General features: G+C 54.1%; 1 protein-coding gene across 1 annotated transcript; it reads right to left on the reverse strand.

Annotated features, from left to right (window-relative positions):
* Positions 1-9,191: 9,191 nt before the first annotated feature.
* KBTBD13 (kelch repeat and BTB domain containing 13) lies at positions 9,192-11,623 on the reverse strand. The gene has a single exon (XM_037155631.2). The coding sequence runs from the start codon at positions 11,573-11,575 to the stop codon at positions 10,199-10,201; it is 1,377 nt and encodes a 458-aa protein (XP_037011526.2). The 5' UTR covers positions 11,576-11,623; the 3' UTR covers positions 9,192-10,198.
* Between the last annotated feature and the right edge of the window lie 5,846 nt (positions 11,624-17,469).

Raw genomic sequence — 17,469 nt, forward strand, 5'->3', positions numbered from 1 at the left:
TCAGCTTCTTGCTCTCCTTCTTCTCCCTATGGTTTGGGTGCGGATATGTTTGGAGACGTCCCAGAGGTTCCTTAGACTATCCTTTTATTTTTAAATTATTTTTTCTTCTTCCTGTTCTGGTTGAATGCTTATTTCTTCCTTCTGTTCCAAACGGTTTATTTGAATCCTAGTTTCCTCCCCTCCACTGTTGGTTCCCTGAAGATTTTTCTTTATTTTGCTTACCGTACCTTCATTTCTTCCTGGGTCTTTTTTACATCGTTGCCGTATTCAGTGAGTTCTGTGAGCATTCTGATCACCAGTGTTTTGAGTTCTGCACCTGACAGGTTGGTTATCTCTGTTTCGTTTAGTGTTTTTTTTTTGGGGGGGTTGTTCTGCTCTTTCATTTGGGGCATATTTTTTTGTCTCCTCAGTTTGACCACCTCCCTGCGTTTGTTTCTGTGTATTAGGTAGAGCTGCTTTGACTCCACGCCCCAGTAGCACGGCCTATTGTAGAAGAGGTACCTGCAAACTGTGTGGGGGCGGAGCCTTAGGTGATGACCAGGGCAGGGCAACCCGTCTCACTGCTTTGCTCTGTGTGGGAGGAGGGCTCAGTGAGTGGACAGTGCTGCTGCCTGGATTCTGGAGGTTCGCCTGACACTCACCCCATTCCAGTCACTTCACTCACTCCCCGTATGTGACTGGTGCCCCTCCAGCTGTTGCCTTGGTGCTGAATCCCAGAGTGGGCTGGGTTTGCATACGTTCTAAGTCTGTGCAGGTTCTTTAAGTCAAGTGTCCTGAAAATCCAGCAGGTTATTCTGCAGCCCTAAACCCCACTGGTTTTTACACCAGAAGTTATGGGGATTTATCTTTTGGCACTGGAACCCTGGGCTGTGTGGTCTGGCCTGGGGCAGGGATTGCTCGCTCCCAAGGTGCCCCTCCCTATTTTTATCCGCCACATGCGAATGTGGGACCGCCTATTCCACTGCCGCTGCCTCCCTGCGCCACACCACCTCTCCGGCCATCCTACCAGTCGGGATGAATGTGGCCACTTTAAATCCCTGGTTGTCAGACTTCCACACAGTTTGATTTTCTGGGTGTCGTTCTGAGGTCTAGTTGTAATTCTTTCTGTGGTTGCGCCAGGAGGCAAAGTGTTTCTACCTATGCCTCCATCTTGACCAGAAGTCCCTCCTTATTCTTAAGTGACACCTGGTAAACTTGGAGGAATTACCTCTCCTGCCACTGTGGGCCATCTTAGTGTGCTGTCGGCCACGGTACCCACCTTTCCCTGGCCAGAGGGTGGGCACAGTCAGTCACACAGGGCCAGGCTGACTCTGACCTGTAACCCTGGAGTCTGGGCACCCTCACTCTGGGGGCAGCCTCAGAGACACTGGATGCAGTTTCTGCTGCTGCAGACCCTTGCAGCCACTGGGGTCCTGTCCTCTCCTAGCCAGGTGCACTCACCTGCCCAGGGGTACCTGAAGCTACCAAAGTCCTTCCAATAGAATCTTGTTCTTCTAAACTTTGCTGACAACCAGAGCTCCTTGTTGGATGCATTGAGAGAGCATGAGTAAGGGCAGTGGCCAAATGAGGCAGAGAATGGGTCCTGTCGCCCCTGGAACCTAGAGAAAGGTCTCGGATGGCAAACCAGGACAGGGGAATGTCGACTTCCAGAAAGCTTGGAAGTCCTGGTCCTCACGCAGGGGGGCTATCTCATCAGGGAATTCCCCTGTGAAGCCCCGAGGGCAGGGACTGAACGAGGTTTATCTCTGTCCCAGCCCCCAACTTGTGGTTAGAGCAACTGCTCTGAAGTGTTTGCTGAATGAAGAGGAACAAAGGGAGGCAGGAAGGGAAGCCCAGGAAAGCAAGCCCTCTGAGGAGCGGCCCTGGACAGAAGGTTTCCAGAGAGGTTTCACAGGACTGCCAAGAGAAGGCCTCACCAGAAAGTGTTACAAGAAGTTCTGGGTACTCGGTCTGTCGCTGTCAGTGAGGCAATTTCAGGGGACAAAGGCAGCCACCTCTGTCCCTTAGTGCCCAGCCCCTCAGAGCCTGGAGTGACCACAGTGCTGGGCCTGGCGTGAACAAGAGATCCTGGTGGCTGCAGGGAGAGTCCTGGTGTTCATCTGCACAAGCCCCCTAGTGCCCCATGGAAGAAATGGAAGTCCAACCTTGTCCATAGCCCTCTGTAATATGCTCCTTTGGGGAGCACATGGCCCCTTTGCAATGGCATCAGAGCTGGGCAAAGACCAGTGCGGGTCGCTGTCCGTGAGCATGCCAGCAGCAATGACCATGCTGAGCTCTGGGAAGGAGGGTGGGTGCTGCTGGCCGGGGAAGCCACCACCTCTGTCTCCCTGATGAGGAGCTTTGCTCTGTCCACCTCACCCCGCTGTGGGTGAGGTACAGGGGAACGAGGCCAAGGAGATGGCTTAGTGGCAACCCAGAGCTCTTTTCAGGGTTCAAGGTAGGCCACTGCTTCTGAAGCTAAGAGAAGCATTTGAGTTCCCCAGGGATGCAGGGCCTTCAGTGACAGGGGCTGGGACCCCGGGACAGTAAGGACAATACCTTCTCAGTATCTGGTGAAAGGACTCACATGCCTGCCCTCCCGCCTACCTGTCCCATGTCCCTAAGACAGAGCAGGGTCAAGGAGATGATGCCTATCTGGAAGAATAGTGGGAGGTGTTCTTAAGGCCGAAAGCCCTGTCTTTGGGGCTCCCAATCATGCAGACATTGGTCACCTTCTCCATCTGAAGCCAAACGGACTGCTATAGCCAAGAAACGCCTGCATTGCTACTGTCCTCGCCTGAGGACAGAGGGCTTCCTGGTTTATTGACACTTGCTGTGCGCTGGGCACCGTCCTAAGCTCCTTCTGGATGCTGTCTCACTCACTGCCACAGCCTCATTGACAGACACCACCTGAGTCAGAGAGGTTAACAACTATACGAGGTCACATGGTTAGGAGTGCTAGAGCTGCGTTAGAATCCAGAAAGTCTGAGCTGGAAGCTGGAGCATCTTAGCTCCCCTCACCTGACCACACAGCAAACATGTGCACAGAGAGGGGCTGTGGTCTTTGATGACAGGTGCAAAGTTGGGCACCGAGAGGCAGGGCAGCCAGCCCCAAATCACCCAGCAAATGGGTGGCAGGGCTGGGCCTGGCATGTGGGGACCCAGGGCTCCTCCTGTGTATCCTGCAGGACCCCTGGTTAAACCTGGTCAAGGCCAGACCAGAGAACCAGGCCCTACTAGAGGCAGGGCCTCCAGCCCTGCCTGGTCCCCTGCTTGGCGGTGGGCAGCAGACGCTGTACTCCCTGGCTCCATTTCCGTTCCTAGCCACTCCTCCCAGGGCTTCTAAAGGTCACTTTTTTCCCCTCAAATTCAAGTGGCTTGGGAGACAAAGCCCTAGCTTCCGGTCACAGAGGCGCCACCCCTTCTGGTAAGACATTCCCATGGTTCTCATCACTATGTGATCAGGCCAAGCCACTGAAATGGGCATTTTCCAGTATTCTTTGCTGTGCCCAAACCAAACCACCCAGTGACCGAGGCCCAGAGAGACAAGGGCCAGAGGGGACAGGGCACGGGTCTTGGCAGGAAAGAGACAGCACACTCCAATTGGGTCACTGGAGGAAGCCAAGGAAAGAAGCTACCTACAAAGAGTGAAGGCTACCACAGGGCTGTGTCAGGCTGGTGACAGTGGGGCCCTCGCCTCTCCTACACCTGGGAGGGGCACCACCACCTGGAGACTGAGAAGGCGGCACAGAAAGGGCCACCTGACAGGGCCTGTGGCTCTGGTGAGTGGAAGGAGGAAAGGTCAGTGCGAGGCAGCCCTGCAGGGAGGGATCAGGGACGAGTGAGACCTCCCATTCCTCCCCACCCCCGCCTCCTGCTAGAGCCCCCCACTGGGAGCCAGAGTCAAGAGAGCCCACTGATACAGCCCAAAGGGCAGCCTCCTGGGGTGTGGAGTGTGAGAAGGGGACAGTGAGTCTGGAGGATCAGACAGGAGCCGTGCCGCACAGGCCGGGCGAGGGGCTTGGGATTGGTATCCGTCTTCCACGGTCACCTCCTCAAACACTTGCTGTGGCTCCCCACCTCCTGCAGAGTAAGGCCCAAGTTCTGAGCCTGGCATTGAAGGCTCTTCACACTCAAGCCACCTCCCTACCAGGAGAGCTACAAGTGCTCCACACAACCCGTCCGCACAACTCTGCATACAGTAGGTAGATCCCATCACCATCAATATTTTATACAGAAACCGAGTTTGCCCCAGATGGCACAGCTGGCAAGTGATGGAGCTGGCATACGAACCCAGGTCCCCTGCCACCAATGCTGATGCTGACCCTCCCCATCCTGCCTCCTCACTGAGGGGACAGCAGTCCAGTGCATGGACAGCAGAACCAGATGCACCTCATCTGACCCATGCCTGCTTCACAGAAACGGTCCTAGTAATAGGCTGATGGGAAGGAGTAAAAAGGAGGGGAGGAAGAGGGAATGAGGAAGATGAGCATAACATATGCTGGTCTCTAGGTTCTCATTTTACTCTCATATGTGTCAGAGCCAGAGTTTGACTCAAAAACCAGCTGACTGCCTGGCAGGCAGAGCTAGCCTCTGCAGAGTGCTGCCTGCGAGATCCTCGGCCCCTTGTTTCCACCCCAACCCAGTGCTGTGTCCCTCTCAGAGCATCTGAAATTCCCTCTGCTAATCTCGGCTTGGAGTTAGGCACAGCTCAGAAGGCCCCTGTTAGAATGAAGATGTTACTGGAAAGAGAAACATATTGGGCCAGTGGCATCAGGCTACCTTAGAGTTGTTGAAATTTGTGTGCGCGTGTATGAGAGAGAGAGATTGAGTTAGCTGAAGGACCCGGGAGCCCAAATACCACCATTGGAGATTTGGGGGAACCTCCCTCAAGGGTGTCCTGGAAGGCAGCACAAGAGATGCAGCACGGTGTGGCCAGAAGAGGATTCTAGAGACGTAGGTTTGGCTCAGGGGGCTCCACTGCATTGCCGTGTCTCCAGGGGAGTTACGTGCCCCGCCTTGACTTCCCTTCGCTCCCTATAGAAAGAGATGGGCTGGATGAGATGCTTATATCCTGTTCCAAGACCCTGTGGCCAAAAGGCCTGTTATCTTTTGTTAGCTGCTGAGACCCCAGAGAGGGGCTCCCTCTGTTCGTACGCCCCCACTCCAGCTAGGGCAGAATCATGAGGGCTGCACAGGACACTGTTCGGATGAGTCCTGGGAGACCCCCTCCACTGGGGTCCCATAATCCCATGCCCATGACTGGCACACTCCAAGGTGGCCTGTCAGCCTACAGCTGTGTCTCCCACCAGCACAGTTAATATGCTGCTGCTGTTCCTGGGAAGTGACAGCAACTTGAAGCAAAGCAATTAGAATGAAAAAGAGGCCCGGCTGCTTGGGGCCAAAGGAAAATAAACAGACCGGCCCTGTGTGTATTCCACCGCCAAGAGGAGCAATTCTTCACAGAGTGATTACCACTTCCAATTCCAGTCTCCGCCCCTCCACTGAAGGCAGAGAAGTGACCTCAGATGCTGCTGTTCTCAGGTCCCATTCTTCCCAAAGTGTGCAGGGGAACTGGTGGACTCGATAGCTCATCGCCTCCTGCTGAAGGTCTCCCCTCATTACCTGGCCCCCAAACCCCTGCAGAAACGATACCCTCTACTCTGAGGTCTAATGGCCTCTATGAGTTTTTCCTTTGGCTGATCGATCACTCCACTCATTCTTCCGACATCCACTGAGCACCGTTCATTCATTCATTCGCCTAATATTTATTGAGCCCCTTCAATGTTCTAGTCACTGTTCTGGGACCTGGCTGACCCAGCAATGGACAAACATGGAGCTCAGTTTTAGTAGGAGGAACAGACACTAAACACGTACAAATATAGTGCAGTAGACGATTCCAGATGCTACAGAGGAAAGCAAAGCAATAACGGGGAGGGAGAAAAAAGAGGTATATTTTAAAGATTTTATTTATTCATTTATCTTTTGAGGGAGGGGAAGGAAAGGAGAAAGAGGAGAGAAACATCAACTGGTTGCTTCCTGCATGCCCCCCTACCCCAGTAACCCAGGCATGCGCCCTGACCAGGAATGGAACCGGTGACCTTTTGCTTTACAGGAAAACACTCAACCAACTGAGCCACTCTGGTCAGGGTGGAAGGGGTATATTTTAAGTAGGGAAGTCAGGAAAGGCCTCTGAATGAATAAACAGAGGGGCTCCCTCTGTTCCTACGCCCCCCCACTCCAGCTAGGGCAGAAGCATGAGGGCTGCAGAGAGCACTGTCTGGATGAGTCCTGGGAGACCCCCTCCACTGGGGTCCCATAATCCTATGCCCATGACTGGCGCGCTCCAAGGGGGACTGTCAGCCCATGGGTGTGGCTGGTATCTGACAAAGGCCTGCAGGAAGTGGGAAGTGAGCCAGGCAGCTAAGTGAGACAGGTGTGCCAGGCACAGGGACACCAAGCGAAGGCCCCGAGGTGGGAGTGTGCCCTGCGTGTTTGAATTGCAATGAGGCTGTGGGGAAGCGGTAAAAGGAGCCAGAGAGAAAATGGGGCAGAGGGTCCTGAAAGGACTTTGGTGAGACGAGGGGCCACCTAAGGGTCTGAGTGGAGGAGCAACAGGTGTGGCTGGCGTTTCATTCTGGCTGCCACGTGGGCAGACGTGAAGGGAGGCAAGCAGGGCAGCAGGCCCTGGGTGAATGTGTGAGAAGGTCTGGCTTCCCCTTCTGCCTCCGTCAGGTAGGCTACAGAAGCAGAACAGGCAGACTTCCAGGGAGAGGAAAGCGTGGGGTGCAGGACATCCAGACACTAAAGTCTCAGGTACAAGGAGACTGCATGCACAACCGGAGAGACCCCTAGGGGGCTGGGTTGCAGGGCTGTCATGGAAGTTCGGAAAAGCGCTCCTTGCTGTGTTAAGCTCTCCGTGTGTGTGTGTGTGTGTGTGTGTGTGTGTGTGTGTGTGTGTGTGTGTGTAGATCTCTCTAGGACAGATCTCTCATAGGGGGGCCTCTGGGCTGGGACAGAGAGAGTTCCTTACCTGCAAACTAGTCATGGTTACAATCGTTGGCAAGCATGGTGGGTTGTGGGAGGAACAATGGAATCTAACCTCTGAGGCTAGAGAAGAAGGTGGGCTGGATTATGAAGACTTCCCCCACACTTCATGAGAGGGAGAGCCTCAACCGGTCACTAACACCCTCATGACGTGGGCCCTTAGTCTCCCAGCTAGATCTGAGGCAAAAGAACCCAGGGGAGTGAATTTTCCTATCAGGAGGAGGTGAAGGATTAGATCCAGGTGAGTGGACGAACCCTAAGAAGAGAACGTGCGGAGAGAAGGATAACAGAGAGGAATGTTAAGGAGACAGGCAGGAAAACCTTGTCTGTCTTGCTAGAAATGTCAGCCAAACAAAGAGACAGCAAAAGAAAATAAAACGTGTGGCCCTGGGTTCAAAGCTAGGTTCTGCTACTTCCTAGTTGTGCCTCTTCCAATCTCATAACCTTTGGGTATTTGGGGTTATTTATTTATTTATTTATTTATTTATTTATTTATTTTAAGAGGGGAGTGGGAGTATTATTGAGCTGCCTATCACTTAAAATTCTTACAAAGCTTAGATAAGTCAACCACGGGAAAGCTGTGAATATCACATTATTATTATGCACGAAAGACATATCAGAAAGGGCTGCTCTGGCTCAAGGAACGACCAAACCTCAGGGGCCAGCAGGCCCCTCCGGGCTGGTCCACACAGCCAGCTGCAGAGGCTGACAAACACCAAGCTCTGTGGGTTGAGACAGCAAACAAGCTGATGGATCTCAAGATTGCAAGTTCGGGGTGGTCAGCACCAGGCTGAGCAAAGAGAGCACTCTGTGCTGTTAGGCAAACACAAGGAGGGCTGCACGACCTTCCCAGGTCATTCTGGGGCAGAACCAAACAGCTGAGAGTCACATAATCGTCTAGGGGAATATACTTTTGTTTTATAGTTCACTGCTGATCAAGGTCCTGACTTTATGAACTTATATGCTAACATGTTAGCTGTGTGTACAAGTATGTATGTGCATGTATGTGAAGATACAAAGGTTTTTAGTCAAGGAGAGAACCAAAGTAGTTATGCTTTTATTGCCCTATAAGACATTAACCAGCTTCATTTCTTACCTTAGCAAACTTATTTATGTCTTTTCCAACTAAATACACAAATCTCTGTCTCTTAAATGTTCCTTTGATGAACCAGCTTTGCCATTCTTCTGGGGCCCTGTTTACTGAGTTAAATAAATAGATCTTGGACATGCGGTAAAAAAGATTATACTTGGGCAAAACCTAAAAGTGAGTGCTCTGCCATGCTTTGGCATGGGCCAGTCACTCAGACTCTGAGCCTCGCATGTCTCATCTGCCACAGGGAAAAGGTACCTAACTCCCAGGACTGAGGCAGGGCTGAAGTGGGAAGAGGGACGTGAAAGTACTTTGTACACCATTAACAGGAATCAAAAGTCAGGATTTATTGTTGTGACTCATCAGACTAGGCTACTCCCAGGCTAGAATGACCCAGGCTTCTGAGGGCAGCATTCTCCGAGGCTTGAGACATAGGTCAGGCGGAAAGGTAGCTAGGGGCAGCCCTTACACTAGACTCCATGTCCAGGTGGTGCCATGCGGATGCTGCGTTCTCCACTCGTGAGGAGGCTGGGATTTCCCGTGGGCCTCAGATCTGGAGGATGGAGACCATTCAGGACCAGTCAGAGAAGTCTGCCCAGGGGCATGGAAAGAATGGACAGGGGTGGACGTCTGAATAGGAACCAGGGTGGAGTATTCTAAAGGAGGGACAAGAATCTTCATTCTAACACCAGGTTCTTAATTAGTGGCCTCTGGAGCATGGGTACTGTCAGGACCTCGCCATGTTACTCTGTAGGCGGGAGAGTGCCCCAGCTCAGCTGACGGCACAGTAGGATGGGTGCCCTTGCTGTGTGCACACTTGTGTGGCTGTGCACACACACACTCAGAATGACATCGGTTAGGGGTTCAGTAAGCAGTGTGGGTGGCCAAGGTCAGGACCAGCCAAACCTGAGCAGAGGGGGTAGGGACAGAGCCAACAGAAAGAGAAGAGGAAGGCATTCCAGGCCCAGGGAATAGCAGGAGCAGAGGCTAAGAGGAGAGAATTAACCTGTAGAATGTGAGGGAAGGATAGGATGAGGCAATTAGACCTGGTCAGGATTGGGTCATACCTTCAGTGGCCTGTACTCGTGGAAGTTAATAGTCCACTGCCCCTGGGGTGATGAAAAATGGGGGTAGGCAAGGGGCTTACCACTGGGTTCTCCCTGCAGGTTCATACCCTATAAGGGGGTGAGGAAACCCCTTTTCTCCTCATAGGTTTCTCTCCAGGTTCGGTTCAGTTGTCTCTACATGCCAGCCCAGCCTTGCCCCCACCCCGAATGTCCCCATCCACAACTGCTCTGCCTCCAAGGCGGGGTTCACAGAGACTCCCGGTCTGCTGACCCCTTCCCTCCTCTCCTGGGCCTGCTGAGCTCTGTCTCCACCAGATGGGCCTCCCTTTCAGCAGCTAATCATCCTGCCTTTCTTCTTCACGTAGTATACCCTCCTTCCTGGAATTACTTATTTTTCCTTTTCCTAGTTACCCTTTGCCCTAATTTCTTCAGTACTTTGTTTTATATTTATGTTACATTATGGGTTCTTTCTCTCTCTCTCTCTTTCTTTTCTTTTCTTTTTTGCATATTGCCTTCAACCCTTTGTGGACCAAGACAAGTATGTGTAAACCTTTTGTTGTCCTCTAAATGTTCTGTTAGAATTGAGTTTTTCTGGGCTAAACTCTAAGTTTTGCGGACCTCTGTCTGGCTGGCAACTACAAACTACACCAGGGGAAGCAGTGTGCTGGGCACACAGTAGTTGCCTAGTTTGATTAACATCACTTGATCCACTCCTACCCATGCTCACTTCCTGGCCCATTCCTGGCTCACACACAAGCCTAGATGACAGCAATTCCTTCCCCCCCACACACACTGACATTGTGACCCACCAGCTTTCATTGAGGGCTCAGACCCTAGCATGTCTTTGCTCCCTGAGTTTCCTGGACATGTTTACACCACCTGACAACATGAGATCTGATCGTCTCAACCAGGAAGAGAGGAATTCCCCGCTGCTCAAAAGGTCCGGCCTCACAGACTCAGCCGTGACTCAGGGAAAACTCAGGAGGTCATCCTCTCCTAAAGCCCGGTCCAGGAGTCACAGTTCAGGTGTTGTTGAGGCCACAGGCCCCTGAGCACCAGTAGGCAGCCTCAGGAGAAAGGTCTGCAAGGAGCCGGGCCGTGGGAAGCCTGCCTTTTCCCTGAGCAGCCGCCAGGCGCTGTCCTCGATGGCATAGAGCAGTGTGAACATGCGGTTGACAGTATAGACGGTGTCACCGCGCACCACCGCTGTGAAGAGCGCCCCCTTGCTGTTGACAAACTGGCCGGGCAGCGCCGTCCACTGGCCCGTGGCCAGGTTGAAGCAATCGATGGCGCAATGTAGAAAGTCGTCGGATGGCCCGTTTCGCACCACGTAGAGGCTGTCACGGTGGGCCACCATGCAGTGGCCGTAGCTCTGAGGACGTCGCAACTCAGCCACCGGCAGCCAGGTGTCGGCCCGCACCGAGTACTCCACCACAGCCGTGGTGTCGGCTGGCCGCCACAGACACACGAAAAGGCGACCACATGCCTGGGCGCAGGGCACGCCGGCAGCCGGCTGCGGCAGGTCTGCCACGAAGCTCCAGCAGGCAGCGGCCGGGTCGTAGCGCTCCACGGAGCTCATGGGCATCCTCTGGAACTCGCCGCCGATGGCGTAGAGGCAGCCATCGAAGCCGGCCAGTGCCGTGTCGTAGCGCGGCTGATGCGGGCTGGGGAACTCGCACCAGGTGCCACTCTCAGGGTCGTAGCAGAAGCCGAGTTCCACCACCTCCTTACTGGGACCTCGCACGCCCCCCACAATGTAGAGCTTGTTGCCCAGCGTGGCCACACCAGCCAGCATTGTGCTGGCCTCCAAGGGCAGCATAGCCAGCGTGCGCCACGCGTCCTCCTCCTCGTCGAGGTAGCACACCGTTCGCGACTGGTCCTCCAAGAAGCCAGGCGCAGGGGTGTGCGTGCTTAAAGCTACGTAGCTGCTGGGCCGCAGCGCCGCCACGTACGCGCGGGCCTCGGGCAGCACCAGCTCCGTCGCCAGGTCGCGCGCGCCGTCGCGGATGAAGAGCGCGGCGCTGTGGAACACATCTCGCAGGCCGAAGGCGGCGGCCGCGTCGCACAGCAACGCGCAGTTGTCGGACGTGAGGCTGTGCTCCAGGAATCGCGCCAGCGCCGGCGCCTGCAGGAAGGCGGCGCACTCCACGGCCTGCAGCAGGTCGTCGGCGGCCTCCAGCGCCGGCCGCTCGCCGCGCAGCACCTGCAGCGTAGTGTGGAAGCCGGCCGGGCTCAGGGCGCCCAGGCGCACCTCGGCCGCGCGCGCCTCCCTCATGCCGGATCGGAAGAGGCCGCGGAAGAAGCCGCAGTGTTCCACCAACAGGGCCTGGTCGGCCTGGAAGAGCTGGCCACCCACCCACACCTGCACGGCAGTCTTCGGACCCAGAGGCATGGCAAGAAGGGACGGCCGCGGCCGTTGCCGCAGGCCTGGATTCAGCGGCCACAGACTCTGGGGCACCCCCGTAGCAGAAAAAACTTCCCCCGTATATAAATATCTCTCTGGCTAAAGATAGTATGGCTCATGTGATGTGGTGGCTAGCAGGCTGTATGGCCCCGGGCCCAGAGGGCATCCAGGGACCTTCACGGTCACTCAGTCCCTCACGGGAAATGATAATAGTGACCATATACTGAGCACCTGCATGCCGGGCAACGTGAGGGACCCTTACAAAGATGTCTTATTTAACCTGCACCAGACCAGCTGTATGTCCTCGTGCTTGTTTGTGCAAGCGCCCTAACTCTGACCCTGTTTCCTCAAAACGGGGCCATGGTACAGGTATCCCCTGCTTTTTGAAAGTTCACTTTATGCCGCTCTGCTTTCTCGAAAGACCTACATTAGTGTCTGCCTTCACTAAGTAAAAGAAACTCTGAAAAGCGAAAATAGCGTTCAGGGTTTCCCAGCCAGTCCTTGCCGAGGCAGCCTGTGCACCCGGAGCAGCAGGGAGCGGCCGCCTCCGCGCTCCTTCCCTGGGAACCACACTCAGCATCTCAACATCCAGCGCAATAACTCTGAACTGTGTGTGAGCGTTCGTGCTTCATCTTGACTTATTTTCTGCATCTGTTAGCAAGATGCGTCCTAAGGTAATTGCTTCTTTGCTTTAGGCCATTTCCATTTACAAAAGGTTTTGAAGGAATGCTCTATTTTCAGATCGGGCAAGCCCGTATTGGGACAATATCTGTAAAGTTCTCAGAGAATGTATGTGACTTGTTCAGGGTCATTCAACTGGGAAGAAGCAAGGACAGGATTAATGCCTAGCCCACCCCATCCACTGGTGGGCAAGGGGTAGTTGGGCACTGGAGGGAGGAGGCACAGGTAGAGCAAATAGAGTGAGCCAGGTGGGGTCTGGAGCCGAGTTCTAAGTTGGCCCCGAGCCCTGACTGCTGTCTAGTCCATTCTTATTTCGAGCCTGGATTCCTTCTCTGTAAAAATAGGAGCGTGGCAGGTAGTGTCCAATGGGAAGTACTTTGCCCCTGAATGTGGAAATACTTCCCGAATTGAGATGGGAATGGGAAGCTGATGTCTATATTCTCCACTTGCCAGCGCTTCTTTGCTGTGTATCTAAACCTTAGGAAAAGCAAAGTGGCGCTGCTGATCATATAACTATGAGAGAGAAGAAGGGCTTCGTGAAATAGAACAGTTATCACTTAAATTACACGATGTCAGACACTTTTGTAAGCACTTTCATTCCTGTAACAATTCCATGAGCACATGCTATTATTTTCTTTCATTTTGTAGATATTGCTTATAGCAACACTATGAGTGAGATATTATTAATGGCCCCATTTGTTAGATTTGAAGACTAAGGCACTAAGAGGTTTAGTCACATGCTCAAGGTCACAGGGCTGGCAAGTGGCAGGGCGAGGACCGGTGCGCAGCCAGTCTGACTCAAGAGCATGAGCCCTTAAACCATGGCCTGCTGTCCCTCTGTGCTATAAGTGCTGAGCCAGGGAGTCACAACTGGAAGGAACTTCTAGCTCCTGTGGTTCAGCCCCTCCATTTATAGTGAACGACCAGAAAGAGAATTGCCCAGGGTTATTTAGCTTGGGACACAGTCTCAGGCCATCTGCTGCCCGGCCCTGGGGCACTTTCCCCACTGCACTGAACTTTCCTGGGTGACCAGCTAAGACTCTGGGTTCCAAAATGTCAGGTGAAAGGGAGCTTAGTGATTACCTTCGCCTGCCAACTCATTCTACAAGTGGGGAAACTGAGGCCCAGACCCCTGTAGGGCGGTATCTGCCATTCTGGAGATGTTCAACTGCAGGACTTCTCCGGGAGGATGGAAAGGCTCTTGACGACAGAGTTGGTGTTGGGAGGGGGCAGGGGAACTTCCCTCCCCCTGGAACACAAGTATGCACATGTCCTCACGTATGAATCTGCAGACCCAACACAAATGTGCCTCCCCCTCCAGGGAACTCCCACCCAGGTCACTCCATCAAAGCAGTCTGGGGTGTGGGGACCACTTGTGTGAGCCTGGGAAGCCGAAGGCCTGGAAGAGGCAGCCAGAAATATCCCAGATGCTCTGCCCTAGGGACCAGACAGGAAGAGGAGGAGGAAATGGAGGGGGTGGCAGGAGTCCCCATGGATACTGTCCCAGGCCCTCTGCCAGCTTCCCTCCTGCCCCGAGGCCCGAGGCCAGCCTTTGGCTGACAGTTCTGACAGTCTCCCTCTTGGAGGAAGGTTGGCTCTGCAGTGCCTGGTCCTAACTGTTCTTGCTAGTGGGCTCCTGGGTAGGAAGAGGGTGTCTGACTATTCCCATGTCACAGGTGAGGAAGAGGAGGCCTAGAGATGGGATGGACTTTTCCTTGATTATGAACGAAGATGTGGGACCGCACTGCACCCTGTCCATGACCCCAGGTCCCAGCCCAGCTGCCTCTCCTCACCAGCACTAGCCTTGTGTCAGAGGAGAGAAACTGCTGTCTCCAGGCTCAAGCTAAGAGGTGGTGTTGGGGAGGGGCTGACCCCCAGGGTCCTGTTTCAGGTACTTAGTAACTGGCAGGCACAACCAGGTGAAGACACTGCCTGGACCTCTCCTGAGAGCAGTAGAGCAAAGGAAAGCAAATCCCTCCTGGATGAAGTTCCCAGTCCAGTTTTTTCCAGGGCCAGCCCTGGGCTGAGTGGGCTGAGACCTGGTGTACAAACCCAGTTCCCACCCTCAGGAGCCAGGTGGCAGGGGGAGGAGGTTGCAGAATGTGGGGGTCGTGGTTCTGAGGCAGAGCTGAGGATCAGGCCTTCGGTGCTGCCCCAAGGCCCCAGTGGGGTGTTGTCCGCAGCTGGTGAGTTTCCTGCCCCCGGACAGTGAATGTCCCTCTGGGACTTGGAGAGGACAAGGAGCTGTCCTGGCTGTGGGCAGCCCACGGAGTTCCCAGGCCCTGCCCAACCCCACACCAACATCCCTCTGCACTGCGCAGCCCCAGCGCTGTGCAAGGCAGGAGGTGGGGGCGAGGAAAGGGGGTGTGTGTCAGACTCTCTGAGCCTTTCTAGAGCGCAGCCTTTTTCTCTATGCACAACGACTGGCCCACAACAAGGGGTCTGTTAGGTGGACTCCGGGGCCCTGAACTCAGTCGGAGTCCTCAGTCTGATAGAGGACACACAACCCCATCCCAGTGGAGCCTCCAGTTGAAAGAAGAAACATAGCCCTTGCCCTGGGACATACCCCCGCCCCGGTGGCCTGATGGGGTCCCCTGGCCTTTACTGCCCCTGGTGGTATTTCTGCACACAGGGCAGTAAGGAGCTTGCCTCGACCTGAAGAAGGAAGAGCACTGGGCTAGGAATCTCAGGATTACTGCTGGGCTCTGGCTGGGACTGCCAACCTCTCTGGCCTCAGTTCTGCATCTGTAGAACGGAACTTGGGTCTGACTTCTAAGGTTCTGTTCAGCTTTGACATCTGAATTTACTGTCGTGTAGCCACAGTAGTGGAGTCATACTGCGCCTCCAGAGAATGCACTGACATTACAAGAGGGTCTCAAAAGCTTAGCTTTAGGTGGTATGGCTCCTGGGGGCTGGGTGGCAAAGGCAGGGCGTGGCATCCAGAAATCCTCACAGGCTCTCCCTGTCTGGACCTGTCCATGCCCCCCATGTCCACTGCAGAGACGTCTTCTGAGCACCTGCCACAGGCCTACTGCATTCGGAGACCTTGAGGGCCTCCTGCAGGAGCCTTGAAGGGGGCGGGGTAAGGAGGGTTGGGCTACTTGCCCAGCAAATAACCTCTCTCTTGACCTGAAGTGTCCAAACCTCTGGTCACTGAATGGTTTGGTTTCTTGGTAGGTGGGTGTGAGGTGTGTGCTATTCAAGTCCTGGGGGAGTGGAGGGAACTATCTTTTGCTTTTCTGGGCCATGTGCCAACCTCTGGGTGGAATACTCTCATGTTATCTCATCTAATCCTTAATATTGTCCCTGTTTTAAAGATGAGGAACTGAGGCCCAGAAGGGCAAAGCAGCTTATCCTGGGGCCTGACAGTGGGTGATTATCGCAAGGGCCTGTGCAGTCCACAGCAGTGGCACTCCCAGGTGACGGACAAGCGGCCCACAGCTGAGGAGCCCCCGGGCGAGGAAAGGGACCATTGCAGTTTCCTCCCAAGCCTCAGAGAAGGGGCTTGCACTTAGCAGTCACAGCTGTGGCCTGAGTAACCAGCTGGCAACTGGTCCAAATCATCCCTGAACTGGAAGAGAATTAAGGGTCATCTCATCCCTGCTCCTGCAAGTCATGATAGAGTCCCCTCTATAGTACCTCCTTGAAGTGGTCACCCCTGGGTTGCCTTCAATGTTGGGGGGCTTCACATGGTTAGAGCTCACCCTCACACTGAGCTAAAACCTGCCTCCTTGCAGCTCCCATCTGCTTTTGACCCCAGTTTTAAAGATAAGCAAAGTAACTCTTCTAGCCTCAAACAACAAGGGAAGTAGCGGAACCCAAGTTTACACCTGGTTGGGCCCCGTAAGGGTCCATGGCAGGCCCTCTCTCTGGCAGCCTTCCGTTGAGACTGGTTTCTCTTCCCACAGATCCTACATCCAGAACCAATCTGTCCTCACAGGACTGGGGGGAGAGGGGGAGGCCAGGGATGTGCCTGGAACTTGGCTCCACCTTCTCTCCTCCTACAACTTAAAGGAAAATCCTTGGCCCTTAGCTTTATGAGCAGTTCTGGCCCGAGGGTGTAATCTAAACAAATTCCTTGCAACACCTTAGAGTCTCAATAACACAGCTGTTTTACCATGATGATCTCCCAGAAACACAATTATTGCTTGAGGCTGAGTCAATATTCATGTCCTGTCCTGGAAAATAATGTTCCTTCTTGGCTGAGGAGTTGTTACCATCGGGCTCCGACACCTTCCCCACTCCCCTCCTGCTGACCTGAGTTTCCGTGGTACTCTGGTGCTTGGCCGGTTGATTAGCAGGGGTGGGGGAGGGGAAGAGGGAGGGGGAGACCGGGGTTGCAGGGAGAAGGGCTGCAGTGAAAGGTCTCTGAGACTCCCAGCCCCTTTCCCACTCTAGACTGCACTGTATTCCAAAAGAGCCCCCACAGAATTCTAGAACGCACTCGCCTGGAGCCCAGGGCTGCGCCGCGTTTGTCACTTTCTATTAAGCCAAAATCCCATCGCAGAATTTTGGATTTATTTTCCCCCTTTTTAGTATTATAGATGGGGACAGAAAAGCCCAAAGAAATGAGGGGGTGTGACCAAGGTTACCAGTGAAGGAGCTGGCACTAGATCCTGAGTGTGTGGATTCCCCACACACGTGGATGCCCTTGCTGTCTCTCCAACATGACCAGCTTTGCCCTGAGTCCCAAGGGGAGTGACAGGTGACCTTTGCTAGGCTCGTCTTCCAGTCCCAGAATCATTACAGGCAAGAGGGAGTGCCAGATTTTAGGACAAATAAAATGCCCCATTTATACGCTAGGTAACAACACATGAACTCATTAGCTTGATGGAGCAGCAAACAGTAATCCAAGATGGGGCGGTTTCTTGACGCTGGATCCATACTGACCACGAAACATCAGTAAGGACCTCTCCTCCCGTTTCGGAGCCTGGGTTCTGCCTGGGTGCCCGGTGATGTCTGGGAGTCTCCGTAAGGGCAGGGCATTGTGGCTCTGGAAGTTGTGTGCCAGGGCTGAGCTGGCCGTTATCTAGGAAAAGGGTCAGGCTTGGAGTTGAACCCCGTAGGCTTCCTGGAGGAGGAGGCAGCTGGGCAGAACAAAGGGAGGGAGGATTTTCTGGCTGGAAGGAGAGAGTGAGTGGGGGTTCTGACTAGGCTGGAAACACCCTTCCTCTCTTATCTCCCAACCAGGGGCCTCCCTC

The sequence above is a fragment of the Artibeus jamaicensis genome, unplaced genomic scaffold (genome assembly GCF_021234435.1).
Source record: "Artibeus jamaicensis isolate MK-2021 breed Jamaican fruit bat unplaced genomic scaffold, CSHL_Jam_final contig_548, whole genome shotgun sequence".
NCBI classification, from domain to species: domain Eukaryota; kingdom Metazoa; phylum Chordata; class Mammalia; order Chiroptera; family Phyllostomidae; genus Artibeus; species Artibeus jamaicensis.

Coding starts and splice junctions, on each gene's coding strand:
- KBTBD13 (XM_037155631.2), bottom strand. CDS start 11,575: ATGCCTCTGGGTCCGAAGACTGCCGTGCAGGTGTGGGTGGGTGGCCAG.